At 44.6% G+C, this 16,378-nt stretch overlaps 1 protein-coding gene across 3 annotated transcripts in view; it reads left to right on the top strand.

The window, feature by feature from the left end:
- Nucleotides 1-518: 518 nt before the first annotated feature.
- LOC147435143 (dihydrolipoyllysine-residue succinyltransferase component of 2-oxoglutarate dehydrogenase complex 2, mitochondrial-like) overlaps nt 519-16,378 on the top strand; it is a 33,222-nt gene continuing 17,362 nt past the window's right edge. Inside the window, exons 1-2 of one of the 3 annotated variants that reach the window (XM_086488251.1) lie at nt 519-724; nt 1,728-1,812. In XM_086488251.1, the coding sequence (XP_086344377.1) occupies nt 551-724; nt 1,728-1,812 (259 nt within the window). In that variant the 5' untranslated portion in view covers nt 519-550. Of the gene's footprint in view, nt 725-1,565; nt 1,626-1,727; nt 1,821-16,378 lie in introns of those variants that run through there. The other 2 variants (XM_086488252.1, XM_086488253.1) reach the window with 2 other exon arrangements.

Here is a 16,378-nt window from a genome sequence, read left to right as displayed (position 1 = left end):
TCGTGAGAGCAGTCCACGTGCACCTTCCTGTCTTCCTCCCCCCAACCCTGGCTGCACGAGACTCCAACAATGACGTGATATTCTCTATCCCTCCCTTTCCTTATCCAAGATGTGTCTGCTCTCCCATGCGCTCGAGTGTGCCGCCCCTTCCTTTGCTCCACTCTCCATCATGAGAGAGAGAGAGAGAGAGAGAGAGAGAGAGAGAGACTATCGCGGAGCTGGAAGGACTTGGAAAGACATAGAGAGATCGAGAAAGAGAGAGCCCACGTGGGCGACCAGGAAACCACACAATCACTATAGACTCCACCAGCCGCCCCTCGCCATTTGGACCGCCTTTCACGCGTCCCCCATGGCCTGCACTGCGAGTTGTTGGCAGCCTACACACCGACCTCTCTTTGCCTTTTCTTCGAAACCCGCATCTTCAACAGATTCTCCCTTTCCCAGATTTTTTTTGAAAATAGAACAACGAGCCACCTCCACTGAAAGCTAGCGTCCGGACGAGTTTGAACTGAGGAGTCAGGACGAGAGAGACAGAGAGGCAGAGAGAGAGATGGCAATGGCTGGACGATCTAAGGCCTACTGCTACATGCAACGTGCAGTAAAATGCTCACCATCGTTCCCCACTTCACGCCACAATGCATGTCCCGGGCACCCAACATTTACTGAGGCTATAATCCTGCCTCTGCAAAATGATTCTAGAATTCAAGGCCCCCAATTACCCAAGGTACTCTTTTTCTCTGCCTAGTTGACTGTCTTTTTTTCTCTGTCACAGGCTTTTGGCCTTGAGTTTTGATCGGATGAAATAAGGATGCATTCTGCCTGAATGTACCACGATGAAGTGATGGGTTCATCGCCTTGAGGATGACTAGTGTCCACCCATTTGTCTTTTACTGGACTCATTTGCCTTTGATACATACATAGCTACTATACATAGTGTCTCATATTGCAATGGCCTTGCTTTGATCATTGTTGGTGTAGCCAAAAGATATCCCTAAAAAACCCAAACAAGAATCTAGAGAAAGAGATCAAAACACTGTAAGATACTATGAATTCGATGTGGTCTCATTGATCTCAGTGGGTGCAGCATTCTTGTAACTGCTGCTCTTTCAACTTGCTGTTTGCATTGGCTTGGGCCAAGATTGGAGTGGGAGTTTGTATAACACCGTCCTTATCTTGAGCTCAATGAAGGCATGTGTAGTTGTGGGACGATTTCTCAAGAGCCTTACACTGAATCTTGATCCACAATGTGTTGGTTTTTTGAATACACGTAGTGGGCGTTGGTAAAGGATTACAGGCTTTTAAAAACAGTGCACAGTTCACCACCTTTTGAGCGCAAGGAATGCCTTGAAAAAATGATTTCTAAATTATTGTGGCCATGTACACAATTTCTTTTTCCTTTACTAAAGAAGAGGTCAAAGCTGAAACCTATACCTATATGGCTTATGCTGGATGACTGGTTTCACTTTGTTCTAAAGGTGGATTTGGTCACGTTCCTGGGATCAATGAAGTATATGTATTTTGTGGAGGTTTGGATACATGCAGGAGACGCAAAGGGATTTTAGCAGTGTTTGCGTGTTGCTACTTTCTATGTACCAATTTCTCGTGCATAAATAGCAAGATTGTGGGTATGGTGTTTCGATTTCATATGTCTTATACTGTGGATTTGCACTAGTTTACATGTGAGCAAGGTTTACATTTATTGGTTGGGTTTCTGGTTTGTTCTTCAGGTGGATGGCAGCATTGATGTTACTTGCACTACCTCTTCCAGCTTGGGGTTTACGGTTGCACGTGGATCCCTCTCTCAGTTTGCTGGTGCACAAGTATTAAGCTCTCTACTGCTATTTTTGTTGCCATCCTAATTTGCAATCATGTGCATTGTTAATGCTAGTGAGCTTGCTAACAAAGCAAGCTTGCATAGAGTGGTGAGCGCACGCGCGTGCGCGCACACACACACACACACACACACATGCATGCACGCACGAACGCATGCAGGCACACGTGCTGCACGGCACACATACTCACACACATAAATAAGCACATATGCATCCATTATTTTAGTATATATATATCTTAATTTTCTTCAAGAATAGACAAGGGTTCATTTTCCTAGTAACTTATGTTGGTGGGACAAGGCAAGCTAGATACGAGAATGGTAGGATCAATAACCGAAGAATATACAACTATCTTGGAAATTGCACATACAGACTAGGGTTCTACTCCGAGGATCTACTGTGGGAAGGTGAGATCTGCGAGATTTGGGGGCTGCGGTTCGGAGGCTAACTGCTGAAAACTGAAAACGCTGATGCAAATGGTGGTTTTGTCGCCAAGAAACTGCAAACGCTAGGGCTGATCTGCTGATCCAAAAACGCTAGGGCTCATGAGGTATCTGCTGCAAAAACGCTAGGGAATCTGCTAACGCAAAGCTGATTTGCAATCTGCAAAACGTTGGGGAATGTGCAATTGCTGAAAATGCTAGGCTGTTCTTGATGGCTGAAAACGCTAGGTTGTCCCGCAAGTGGTCTTGCTAAGAAGGTGCATTGCCAGACATAGGGTCTCTGCTGCCTCTTCTGCCAGAAAGTGCTAGCGCTAGCTTTCTTATATATTTCCTTAGCCAAATTGCCGTACCCAGTTTCCCAACAAAGTCACTTATTAATAATAAGTGAAAAATGGCTAAAATAGGGAAAATGGGTTCTGTGCCCTGTAAAATGCTTTTGATGGCTACTGAGTGTAATGCTGATGATCATGCTGTGTCCAACTAGAGGAAATGCAACTACTCTTAAGTGCATGGACATGCACGGCCTGCGAACAGACTCACAAAGGTGCTAGAACACTTCCTAAGTTAACCGAACCCTTGTCGTGAAGTAGCTTGTCCACATGCACATAGGGTTAGACGTGCACGTGACAGTTTTCAGTGCTGGCTATGCGCTGAATTTGGACCGTTTTTCAGCCATACGCATGCCAGAACCATGGGGAACAGTGCCCCATTGTTAGAGGACAGTTCATGGACTGTTTAGGGCTGAAAACAGGGCAAAAACCAGTAAATACAGCGTGCTGAATTTTCTGTTTTTGGGCAGAAAACAGAGGGTTTATGTCAGTGGAAGTGAGCTGCAGCAGGGGAATTGGTTTTAGGCAAGTTTTGGGGTTGTTATGCTATCGAAATTTTGCCAGAACAGGTGGTATCTAGCTGGATACATGTAAAGAATTCCTAGGACTCTTCTTTGTAATTTACCCTCTTAAAGATTAAAGTGTCACAAAATGGTGGCTGCCCAGTGGACACACAAACCCACCCCCAGCTGGTATACCCGTTGGAATGATGACGTGGCTACATCGTATGGACAAGCCCGCTTTTTGTGGCACATATCACGGAAGTTCGTAGAGCTGGCGGGCAGCTTTTGCGGCAGATTTGTGCTTTTTGGTTTACGCAACAGCCAGAGAGAGAGAGAGAGAGAGAGAGAGAGAGAGAGAGAGAGAGAGAGAGAGAGAGAGAGCTTTTAATTTTTTAAAAGCTTTTGCTTTATTTTGGCTCAAGAGAGCTTGAGAGAGAGAGAACATGCTTTTGATTTTGAAGCTTTTGGGCTCTGCTTTTAGCATCCCTTGTAAATCTATAAAATAGTGGTTTGGGCTCACTTCTTAGAGCATCTGGACGTAAAGTCTGAGAGTGAGTCCCGACCACTCGTTTGTACTTTGAGTTGCAGATAAATACAAAAAGAGATACCAAAAGGGGTGCTGGTCTTTGGGGCCAATATCTCTAGGCACGGAACTCCGGGCCAGTGTCGAATCAATTGTAAACTGTGAACTATTTGAAGTGAAGTCTTGTGATGTCGTGGTAGAATCTCGACTTGGAGTTTCCAAGTCTGTTACAGTGTTATCAGAGCACGGCCAATTTCTCTTCTACGGGAAATCCGATCCTTTTTACGCGGCACTTATGGCTTCAGACAGAGATCTGTCGACTTCCTCTGTATCCGGAGATGCGTGAAGACATCACAACGAGGATTCACGCGAGGAGTACGGCCCGCCTCGGCCTACTCAGGCGGAGCTCGAAGAGATGGAGCGTCGACGATTGATCGGCGATGCAACAAAGATGATTCTAAATTTTGCGAAGGACCCGAAATTTGCGAAATTTATGAGCTAGACCTCCTTCGACGAGGTGCATTCACAGTGGCGGCAGACCACAGAACCACCCCTCAAACTGGCACTGAAGAAACCTCCTACTCCAAGGATGTATACAGAGCAAGAATTAGAAGAGGTTGTTGATGCACGAATTGCTCAGCTTTTTGATGTGCAAAACAAAGCAGAAAAGCATAACAAAAAGCAGAAGAAAAGAACTGACTTCCCGGGTTATTTGGGTCGTCAGTCTATATTTGCATCGGCAAGAAAGTAGAAGAAGCGTGTTCGATTTGAAGGAGTACCCAGTTTTTCTTCTTCTTCTTGTTCTTCGAGTTCATCTAGCTCCTCGGACTCGAGCGAAGAAGACAGAAAAAGCAAAAAGCGAAGCAAAAAGCAAAGCTCGGAAGGGCAAGAAAAAGGCAAAGAAGCCTAAATCTCGCCCAGTGATTGACAGTTCTACAGAGGACTCGTCTTCGGATAGTTCGGACTCTGACGACAACAGCTTTTATGCTAAGAAGAATAATAGAGAGTCAGGAGAGAGGGCTTGTGTGAGTGTGCTCTATGCGAGGAAGAGTGCACGCAAGATTCCTCTCGTCACCAAGAGGTTCTTCAAGCTTGTAGGAGAAAGAGAGAGTGTTTAAGGGAGTGAGTTGAGTTTGTGGAATCATTGAGAGAGCCTATAGAAAAGAGGTCGCTTGCACGTAGAGGGGAGTGATAGAACCTAGTGCACTAAGGTGGATCAACGTTAGTGCCGTTTATTAGGCATTAAGCTAATGATGATCACTCGTTTAGTTAATAATAAAGACCAATACACAAACAAACATGCAAAGTGAAATTGGACCGATGAATAACTTGAATACAAAAAGAGGCTTATATAGCCGTAGCAAGTGGTAAGAGGGTGATGCAATGCATGATGTATGTAGCCCAAGTGAGCCTTCTTTAATGCTAGAGGTGCATGAATGGAGAAAAGGAGGAGGGTGAATGTGAGGCTCATTCAATGAGCCCCATGCCCTATGGATCATGTACCATGTGTCATGCTCATGGGCCATGTCATGGAGAGAGTAGAGGTGATACCCATGGCTAGGGTTATCGCTACAAACTCCCCTGTAAACCTAGTCATGGTAATGTTCTAGCATAAGCGATACATCCAGGATATTGTGAGACACTGATACATCATAGTGGATCAACATGATTCATCACTATGGTTCACAAGGTGCTCGTTTATCACATCTAGGGTCAAAAGACTAGAGTACATCAGTATATCCACTGTTGGGGAAGGAGCAGGTGCTCAAGGTGTTGCAAGAGGGGGCGATGGAAGTAAGAGAGAGAGAGGAGGAAGGAGCGCAGGAACGAGAGAGAGAGAGAGAGAGAGAGAGAGAGAGAGAGAGAGAGAGAGAGAGAGAGAGAGAGAGGTCGTTAGTTCAGCCCACGATTGTGTATTGGGCTTATTCTTTCTTATTCATTGAAAGAATAAGTGAGCAGAGGGTGTTCACACCCGTCCGGCCGGCCATAAGGCACTTAGCCTTTATTTCTCACAAACTCCCACCTAAAGGCAATGTGCCTTTGGGAGATAAAAAATCAGCTAACTATGGTACAAGAGGTGATTTTGTGACTTACTCACACCATGCCCATCAACTGACGGCAATATGCAAACCGTTCTGAGCACTCTGACTATCACAATGCAACACGAGAACCTTTGCGTTAATGCCAAGATCATCCACCAAACGCATAAGCCATAAAGCTTCCTTACAGGCCTCAGTAGCAGCTACATACTCAGCCTCAGTGGTGGATAAAGCAAAACACTTTTGCAATCGAGATATCCAAGACACTGCACCACGTGTGAAAGTAAACACATATCTTGAAGTAGACTTTCTGCAATCTGGAGGTCCAACAAAGTCTGCATCTGTAAAGCCATCCACACTCAAACGCGACTTCCCAAAGCAAATGCACAAGTCCTTTCTGCCCTTCGAATATCTCAAGATGCCTTTGATTGCTTCCCAATTCTTTTTGCCAGGGTTGCTCATGTATCTACTCACCACTCCCACCGCAAATGCAATGTCTGGACGTGTGGCGACCATAGCATACATTAAGTTGCCTACTGCTGATGCATAAGGAATCTTGGCCATTTCAGCCCGCATGTCATCCGATTTTGGGCAATCATCTGCACTAAGTAGTGGTGTACTAAGTGCCTTTCCCCCCTCCATATTGAAACGCTGCAATACTTTGGTAATGTAATCTTTCTGAGATAAATAAAGAAGACCCTTCTCCTTATCTTGGAAAATACGCATGCCCAAAATATGACTTGCATCACCAGGATCCTTCATGTCAAAATGCTCACATAAGCTGTTTTGTAATGCATCAAGCTCTTTGACGTTTTTACTCGCAAGAAGCATGTCATCTACATACAAGGTAAGCAATAGGAGGCTTCCATCACTTGCCTTTTTTGTATATAAACAGTGATGTGCATTACTTCTTTTGTACCCTTGAGATCTCATAAAAGTATCAAACTTGTGATACCATGCACGCGGAGATTGTTTCAATCCATACAAGATTTTATTGAGTCTACATACTTTCTTCTCCTTGCCCTTGACCACAAAACCTTCAGGTTGCATCATATATATGATCTCACGCAAAATACCATGTAAAAAAGCTGTTTTTACATCCATTTGCCTTAATTCCATATCTAGAGCAGCAACCAAGGCTAAAACGATCCGCAACGTAGTAAGCTTTACTACAGGAGAGAAAATCTCATCAAAATCAACACCATGCTTCTGCTTATACCCTTTTGCAACCAAACGTGCCTTGTATTTTGAAGAAGCATTTGCAGTGACTTTCTTTTTGTAGACCCATTACTTGGCAATGCTTTTGCCCCTTTTGGCAAATCTACCAAGTCCCATGTATGGTTTTTCTCTAAGGAATCCATCTCAGAGAGCATTGCTTTGTACCATTTCTTACTATCCGTTCTACCAATAGCCTCTTTATAACAAGACGGCTCCCCACAACCAGTAAGCATTACATAGTCCATGGAAGGAACATATCTATCAGGAGGCCTAGTCTCCCGAGTAGATCTACACACCCAATGATCCATGGCAGGTGGATTTTCAGCCTGCATATCCTCAAAATCAGCGGGCTGTTCAGCCGGTTGCATTGCATTGAACGGCTGATTTTTTGCATCCTCCTGCTCCTCAACTTGTAGTGCATCAGTGGAAACTTCATTGGGCTGATTTTCAGCACCTTCTTGCTGATTTTCAGCACCATTTTCAGCTTCAAAACGCTGCTGTACATTGGGTATTCTTGGCTGTCCATAAGGTACATCTTCCCGAAAAACAACCCTCCTCTAACTTCCTCGGTCCTAATGGGCTGGTTATGCATGCATTTCTCAATGAAGATGACATCATTGCTGCGTATGACCTTTCTCATTGCAGGATCCCATAACCTATACCCCATTTCACCATCCTCACCGTATCTTAGGAAAATACATTTACAAGACTTGGGGTCAAGCTTGGTGCGTAGTTCATTGTGGATGTGAACATAAGCCTTGCAACCAAACACTCTCAAATGTGCATATGAGGGTGGCTTGCCGGACCACACCTCCTCAGGCACTCTCCCACCCAAAATCTTACTCAGTGACCTGTTAATCAAGTGAACAGTTGTATTAACAGCCTCTGCCCAAAAACTATGGGGTAACGCAGCTTGTGACAACATACAACGGACTTTCCCTTGAGTAGTCCTATTCAGTCTTTCTGCAACTCCATTTTGGGAAGGGTTAAAAGGAGCTGTGAGCTCTCTTTTAATGCCCTTAACGTCACAAAAGTCTTTGAAGGCTTTTGACACATTTTCTCCCCCATTATCCGAGCACAAAGACCCGAGTTTCTTGCCAGTTTGGTTCTCAACATATGCAAGAAACTTCTTAATACATCACTCTCTAAGCGAATTGGATACATCCACACCTTGCGGGTCGCATCATCAATGAAAGAAACAAAATATTTCTTTATCCCTAATGATAACTGTGGCATCTCACATACATCGGAATGTACTAAGTCTAACTGTAAAGACTTGGAAGAAAGAACCCTTTTATGTGGTGTTTGAGCGTGCCTGCCAAAAATACAATGTTCACAATGTGAAAAATCAGCAAACTTCAAACACGGCAAATAACCACAACGAGAAAGAGTTTCCATTCCCTTTTTACTCATGCGTCCCAACCGGCCATGCCACAAAGAAACACTCGGCTACTCGGTTATGGCGACAACATGGTCACAAGCACTAGAAACATACAAAGGATACAAAGTGTCACTCTTGGAACCTTTAGCAACAATCCTGGCACCCTTGCATATTTTCCATTTGCTATCACCAAAGGTGGTGTGATAGCCAGCATCATCCAATGCACCAGTGCTAATGAGACTCTTTTTTAACTGTGGCACATGTCGCACATTTTGCAACACAAAAGTCATACCATCTGCAAAAGACAAATGCACACTACCAATGCTTGCTATATCGCATGCAAAGTCATCACCCAAAAGCACTTTACCATGATTGCCGCCCATGTAATCAGAGAACTGTCACAAAGTGATGACGTGGTTGTCCGAAACCCTAATTTTGTTGAAACCCTAACCCTAACCCTGATTTGCTGACTGGCTGGCTGCAGCGTAAAATGCGGAAAGCTGCCACATGGCAGGCTGTACGGACCTCCGTGATTTGCGGTAGCTGCTAGACTTGCTTTTCTACGCAAGAGAGAGAGAGAGAGAGAGAGAGAGAGAGAGAGAGAGAGAGAGAGAGAGAGAGAGAGAGAGAGAGAGAGAGAGCTTTTTTTGCTTTATTTTTAAAAGAAAAACATGGACAGCTTTTTGGCACTTGCTTTATTTTTATAAGCAAGAGAGAGAAAGAGCCTTTGCTTTATTGGAAAGCTTTTGATTTTCAGCTTTTGGGGCTCTGCTTTTAGCATCCCTTGTAACTTTAAATATGTGAGCAAGCCTCTCACAACTCAGAGCATCTGGACGCAGAGTCTGAGTGTGAGCGCCTGCCTGCACTCTTGTACTTTGAACTCAGATTAATACAAAAAGAAATACCGAAAGGGGCGCCAGTCTTTGGGGCCAATATCTCTAGGCACGGAACTCCGCCGGGCCAGTGTCGAATTAAATTGTGAATTGTGAACTGTTTTTGAAGTGGTTTTGGTGCTGTCGTGGTAGATTCTTGACTTGGGAGTGTCCAAGTCCGTTACAGTGGTATCAGAGCATGGCTGATTTCTCTTCTACGGGAAATCTGATCCCAATTTTTTTTTCCGTGGCACCTATGGCTTCAGGCAAGGATCAGTCGACTCCCTCTGCATCCGGAGATGCGGGAAGGGATCACAACGAAGATTCACGTGATGAGTATGGCCCGCCTTGGCCTACTCAAGCGGAGCGTCAAGAGATGGAGCGCCGACAATTGATCGGCGATGCAACAAAGATGATGCTTAATTTTGCCAAGGATCCGAAACTGGCAAAATATATGAGCAAGATCTCTTTGGAGGAGGTGCATATGGAGTGGTAGAAAACCACACCACCACCCCAAAACCCGCTCTCAAGAAACCTCCTACTCCCAAGAAGTATACAGAGAAGGAATTAGAAGAGGTGGATGATGCACGAATTGCTCAGCTTTTTGATCCGCAGAACAAAGCTCAAAAGCACGGCAAAAAGCAGAAGAAAGGCACTGACTTCCCGGGTTATTTGGGTCGTCAGTCGACATTTGAAAAGGCAAAGAAACAGAAGAAGCGTGTTCGATTTGAAGGAGTACCCAGTTCTTCTTCTTCTTCTTCTTCTTCTTCTTCTGACAGTTCTTCTAGTTCATCTGACTCGAGCGAAGAAGACTGAAAAGGTAAAAAGCGAAGCACGAAGCAACGCTTCGGGAAGGGCAAGAAAAAGACAAAGAGGTAAATCTCGCCCAGTGAGTGACAGTTCTAGAGAGGACTTGTCTACAGACAATCAGACTCTGACGAGAACTACTTTTATGCAAAGAAGAAGAATTGTTACAAAGCCAACCAGTATGACTTTCTGGCAGACAAAAGCAAGAAAGTCTGAGAGTTTAAGGAAGGTGGACAGTCAATTAAATTTGACACGTTTTCGGGATATAGAGATGATTCGAAGGCTTTGTCGTTTGTAGAGCAGTTTGACATCGCTTTCGTGGGCGGACGCTACTCAGAGCACTCTAAGATGCAGAAAGCTGCCTCTTACTTTAAGGGGAATGATCGAACTTGGTGGTCCACGCTTCTTTTAAACAAGACTGCACCAGTTAATGGCTGAAATTTAAGAAGTTTTTTATTTCTTCTTGGATGACTCGAGAGTATGAACGCGATATACAAGCTGCTTGGAACCATCTTCGGATGACCAAGAAAGATATAGCGGACGCTTATTGCGAGAGATTCTGGAACTCTTTTCTACCTGCCTCTTCATTCTAGAAGATCTCCTTCAGAGAACAGATTGAGCGGTTTACCTTAGGTCTACCTACAGAGATCCGAGATCACTGCTTGGAACAGAAGTCAGCTTCTATTCAGGAGTTGATGAGTCATGGGAAACGGGGTTTTACCATTCACTCTGGCAGTCTGACCTACCCCACCGATGAGATCATGACACAAAGAGCCGAACAAACTTCGACGAATGAAAGTAGAAAGAGAAAGAGCAACGCAGAATAGAAAGATGCACGACCCAAGCTTACTCCTTGGGAGAGAGCTTGCTTCATCAGGGAGGGAAAGTGCTTTGGATGCGGGGAACATGGACATATCTCTGCGAAGTGCCCTAAAAATACACAGAAAGAACAGAATGACAAGGACGACGAAAGGCCTGAGAGTTCGAGAGCAGCTGAGGAACGTGGAAGAAAAGGCAAGATGAAAACAGGACTGGTTCCAGATTGTGTGGGTACCGATCCCAACACGATGGACGAAAGTACAGAACTTTGCCGAGCTTAGGGCAAAGTGAAAGACCAAGAAGCCCTGATCTTCTTTGATGGAGGAGCCAAGGCCAACTTCATTTCACTGGAATTGGCGGCGCGGCTCGAGATCACTCCCGATCGGATGGGACCACTTACGGAGGCTGTTCTAGCGGCACCCGGCAGGGACGTAGCCATTACACCTGTCATTGGCAAACTTCGGTTGCATTGTCAGGGGTATTTGGGGCATGAAGACTTTTACATAATGCCTTTGGAAGGTTGTGATGTTCTCTTGGGAATTTCCGGGTACCACAAGAACAACGCCGTGGTCGACTATCGGGCGAGGAAAGCGACATTGACTACAGAGAAGGGCAGAACCATTGTACTTGACATTAAACTGAAGGACGAGTCTGTCCCTATTGTGTCGGCTTCGGCCATTTCTAAATTAATGAAATCCAGTCTGTTTGTTTACTCGATCTTTATGAAAGAGTTAAGTAATGAGGATAGGACAAATATGTCTCAACTTGATAAAGAACACCAAGATTTTCTCCACTCACGCCGATTGCTTCTCAGAGGGCCTACCAGGCGAGTTATCACCTGCTCGTCCTGAAGATCATACCATTGATCTGATACCTGGAAGCACATCACCGAACCGGCCACCTTATCGTGTGAGCCGAGCACAGAATGAAGAGATTATGAACCAAGTGAAAGACCTCTTGGAAAAGGGTTTTGTCCAGCCTACTACTTCATAATATTGCTCTCCAGTGTTGGTTTTGAAGAAAGACGGATCTTGGAGAATGTGCATCGATTATAGAGCTCTCAACAAAATCACCATCAAGAACAGATTTCCGATTCCTAGGATCCATGATATACTCGACAGATTACAAGGATTCTCTGATACCTGGAAGCACACCACCGAACCGGCCACCTTATCGTGTGAGCCGAGCATAGAATGAAGAGATTATGAACCAAGTGAAAGACCTCTTGGAAAAGGATTTTGTCCAGCCTAGTACTTCACCGTATTGCTCTCCAGTGTTGTTGGTTTTGAAGAAAGACATCATTGTTTTCTCCAAGAATGAGGCAGAACATAGAGATCGCCTGCTTCAGGTCTTTCAGGCATTACGAGATCACAAGTTAGTGATTAATGCTTTTTCCTACCAGAGATACACTTTCTGGGACACATTGTGTCAGTAGAGCAGGAGTGCAAATGGATCCGGCCAAGATAGAGACTATCCGTGATTGGCCCGATTTGAAGAATGTCCATGAAGTTAGAAGCTTCTTGGGATTGTGTTCGTACTACAGGCGGTTCATTCGAAAGTTTGCAGAGGTTGCTTCCCCTTTGGATATCTTGACACAGATAGGAGTCCCTTTCTCGTGGGGGACCCACAGAGGTGACTCCCTTTAAGACTTTGAAATAGAAATTGACTACAAGACCAGTTTTGACTTTGCCTGACTGCAAAAGTCATTTGAAGTATACTGTGATGCTTGTGGTCGTAGTCTTGGTGCGGTCTTAATTCAAGAAGGCCATGTCATTTCTTACGAGAGCCGATTGTTCTCAAGGCCGGAAGTGACAACACAGATTTATGAGAAAGAGCTTTTGACGGTTATCCATGCTCTTACTCAGTGGCGGCACTACCTACTCGGAGCGGATTTTACTGTCTTTACAGACCATCAGAGTTTACGCTACTTCTTGTCACAGAAGTTGCTATCGGAAAAGCAGATGCGGTGGGCGAACATCTTGTCACAGTTTCACTTCCAGATTGTTCTTGTTCAGGGACAAAAGAATGTGCTGGCAGATGCTTTGTCTCGGAAGCCGTTAGTTCTGGCCATTTCTGCGATACATCATAGGAGCTTCGAGGATATGGTCGACCAATATGCCACAGATACAGATTTTGCAGACGTTTTCACACGCATACGGGATGGGAGACAATAGTGGGATATTCCATTCGGGATGGCTACTTGATGAGAAAAACCATGTTGTGCGTTACACAGCCGTTGAGGGAAAAGGTTATGACCGAATGCCACTGTCCACCTTTTACGGGTCATCGCGGTATTGCTACCACCATGAAAGGGGTAGAGAGATACTTCTTTTGACCGAGACTAACTTTACCTTGAAGCTTTTGGTTGAGCATAGTCTATTCCAAATGGAACCCAGAATTCAGCTTGGCCGAAGATCTGGTGCAATGGGATGCACAAGAGGGGAGTTACTCCGCTCCTTTGTCAACTGATGTCTCTTTGAGCTTCAGGGATACTGAGAGCTGACAATATTCTGCTGTATTACTTTATGAAATGGAATTTCTGAATCTGAAACTGATTTGTTCTTGACTTGTTTTTAAGTGCAGGAACTGATAGACGAAATGATTGCAGCATTTTGGTCTAATTGATCTCGAATAGACATGGTTGCAATAGGGGTTAGTCAATCGGGCATCGATGAGGTCCCGATTGGATCTAGATGCGATTGCTAGCTACATTGCCGATAAATCATGGTCTAAGATCCGAATGAATGTTGAATGTCATGTGATGTCCTATGAGGTCGTGTGATGTGACTGTCGATTGGTACATGTGCTAGATGTGTGTTCCTAGTACGTAGGTACTAACACTGAGTGTCTGCTAAGACAGTTTATGGCCTCTGTCTGTTTTGCAGGCGTAATCGAGGGCGATTACAATGCTTTCAAGAGGGGGGTATGTCACAGAGTGATGACGCGGCTGCCCGAAACCCTAATTCTGCTGAAACCTAACCCTAAAATCAGAAACACTAATTTTGCTGAAACCCTAACCCTGATTTGCTGACTGGCTAGCTGCAGCGTAAAATGCGAAAAAGCTGCCGGACTTGCTTTTCTACGCAAGTTGGGAGAAAGAGAGAGAGAGAGAGAGCTTTTTCTGCTTTATTTTTAAAAGCTAAACATGGACAGCTTTTTGGCACTTGCTTTATTTTTATAAGCAAGAGAGAGAAAGAGCCTTTGCTTTATTGGAAAGCTTTTGATTTTCAGCTTTTGGGGCTCTGCTTTTAGCATCCCTTGTAACTTTAAATATGTGAGCAAGCCTCTCACAACTCAGAGCATCTGGATGTAGAGTCTGAGTGTGAGCGCCTGTCCGCACTCTTGTATTTTGAACTCAGATTAATACAAAAAGAAATACCGAAAGGGACGCCAGTCTTTGGGGCCAATATCTCTAGGCACGGAACTCCGCCGGGCATGTGTCGAATTAAATTGTGAACTCTGAACTGTTTTTGAAGTGGTTTTTGGTGCTGTCGTGGTAGATTCTTGACTTGGAGTGTCCAAGTCCGTTACAAGAACCATTCTCTGTGTGGAGCTACATGAAAAGAAGCACTTGAGTCAAGTATCCACATGTGCATATGCTCATCAAAGCCCAAGACAAGAGTTTTTGCATCATCAGAGCCCAAGACAAGAGTCTACTAAGCTTGGTGGCGGATCCTTCTCCATGGAGGACGATCACCGGTGATGATTTTGTCGTAAGTGTCTTCGGGCACAACTTTGAGTAAAATGGAAAGCTTGTCTTCATCGACAGGGAATTTGATGTAAGTAAGTTGAGTACAAATGGATTTCATCCTATTGACTAAGGATGCTACATCTTTGCCCGCTTTCATAGTAAGCCCATAGAATTGTATTTTTAAGGCTATTTTAGACCTTTTGGCCTTGACATGAAAGTGCCTCTAACAGGTCTTGAGTTCAACTCCTCGTCAGCTAGATCTTTAAGGTCTGTTGGGATAGTTTCCTACGACGTTAAAACTGCCTTCTTCTTCTTCTAGAGTAAGTGTCACAAAGTGATGACGTGGCTACGGACAGCAAAAACCCTAATTTCTGCCAGAAACCTTAAAATTCCTGCAAACCCTAATTTTTGCCAAAAACCCTAATTTCCAGAAATCGCGGAGTTTTTTTTTTTTTTGGGTGAAATTTTGAGTGACGCAAATCTCAGCTTTTTGCTATGATTTTGGAAAAAGAGAACTTGCTTTTTCATTGAGAGAGAGAGAATCTGCTTTTGCTTTCAAGCTTTTGGGGCTCTACTTTTGGGCATCCCTTGTAACCTTTAAATAAGTGGTGAGGGTCTCACTTCTCAGAGCATCTAGACGCAGAGTCTGAGAGTGAAACCCTAACGGCTCTCTTGTACTTTGAAGATTGATTAATACAAAAAGAAATACCGAAAGGGGCGCCAGTCTTTGGGGCCAATATCTCCAGGCACGGAACTCCGCCGGGCCAGTGCAAATCTATTGTGATCTGTGAATTGTTTGAAGTGGTTATTTGGTGCTGTCGCGATTGATTCTTGACTTGGAGTGTCCAAGTCTCTTACAGTGGTATCAGAGCGCGGCCGATTTCTCTTCTACGGGAAATCCGATCCCCAATTTTTTTTTCAGCGGCTCCTATGTCTTCACGCAAGGATCAGTCGACTCCCTCTGCATCTAGAGATGCGGGCTAAGATCACAACGAAGATTTAGGCAGAGAGTATGGCCCGCCTTGGCCTACTCAGGCGGAGAGACAAGAGATGGAGCGTCGTCAATTGATCGGCGATGCAACAAAGATGATGCTCAATTTTGCGAAGGACCCAAAATTTGCAAAAATATATGAGCGAGACCTCTTTTCAGGAAGTGCATGAGCAGTGGCAGAAAACCACTACACCACCCCCGAAATCTGCTTTCAAGAAACCTTCTGATCCCAAACAATATTCAGAGAAGGAATTAGAAGAGGTGGTTAATGCACGGACTGCTTAGCTTTTTGGCGCACAGAAGAAAGCCAAAAAGCATGGCAAAAAGCAAAAGAAAATCACTGACTTTCTAGGTTATTTGGGTCGTCAGTCAACATTTGACAAGGCAAAGAAACAGAAGAAGCGTGTTCGATTTGAAGGAGTACCGAGTTTTTCTTTTTCTTCTTCTTCTGACAGTTCTTCTAGCTCCTCGGATTCGAGCGAAGAAGACAGAAAAGGTAAAAAGCGAAGAAAGAAGCAACGCTTCGGAAAGGGCAAGAGAAAGGCAAAGAAGTCTAAATCTCGCCCAGAGACTGACAGTACAAACTTTGCCGCTTTTGGGGCAAAGTGAAGGATTAGGAAGCTCTTTTTAAGGAGCCAAGGCAAACTTCTTTTCACTTGGAATTGGTGGCTCGAATTGGAATTACGCCCGACAAACTGACGCCACAAGCGGAGGTAGTTCGACTGGCACCCGGATGGGATGTTGCCATTACACCGAGCATTGGCAAACTTCGTTTGCAATGACAGGGGTGTTCAGGACATCAGAGTGACGTTCTACTCTGAATCCCTTGGTACCACCAGATCTACGCCGTGGTTGACTACCGGGCCGAGAAAGCGACTTTGATGAATGAAGGGCTCAGAGATTGTACTTGATGAACTTCAGTTTCTTTCT

Source organism: Adiantum capillus-veneris, chromosome 18, assembly GCF_014529385.1.
Source record: "Adiantum capillus-veneris isolate H3 chromosome 18, ASM1452938v2, whole genome shotgun sequence".
NCBI classification, from domain to species: Eukaryota; Viridiplantae; Streptophyta; class Polypodiopsida; order Polypodiales; family Pteridaceae; genus Adiantum; species Adiantum capillus-veneris.
Note: the sequence above shows the minus strand (reverse complement) of the source record. Positions and strands in the feature narration are given on the sequence as shown.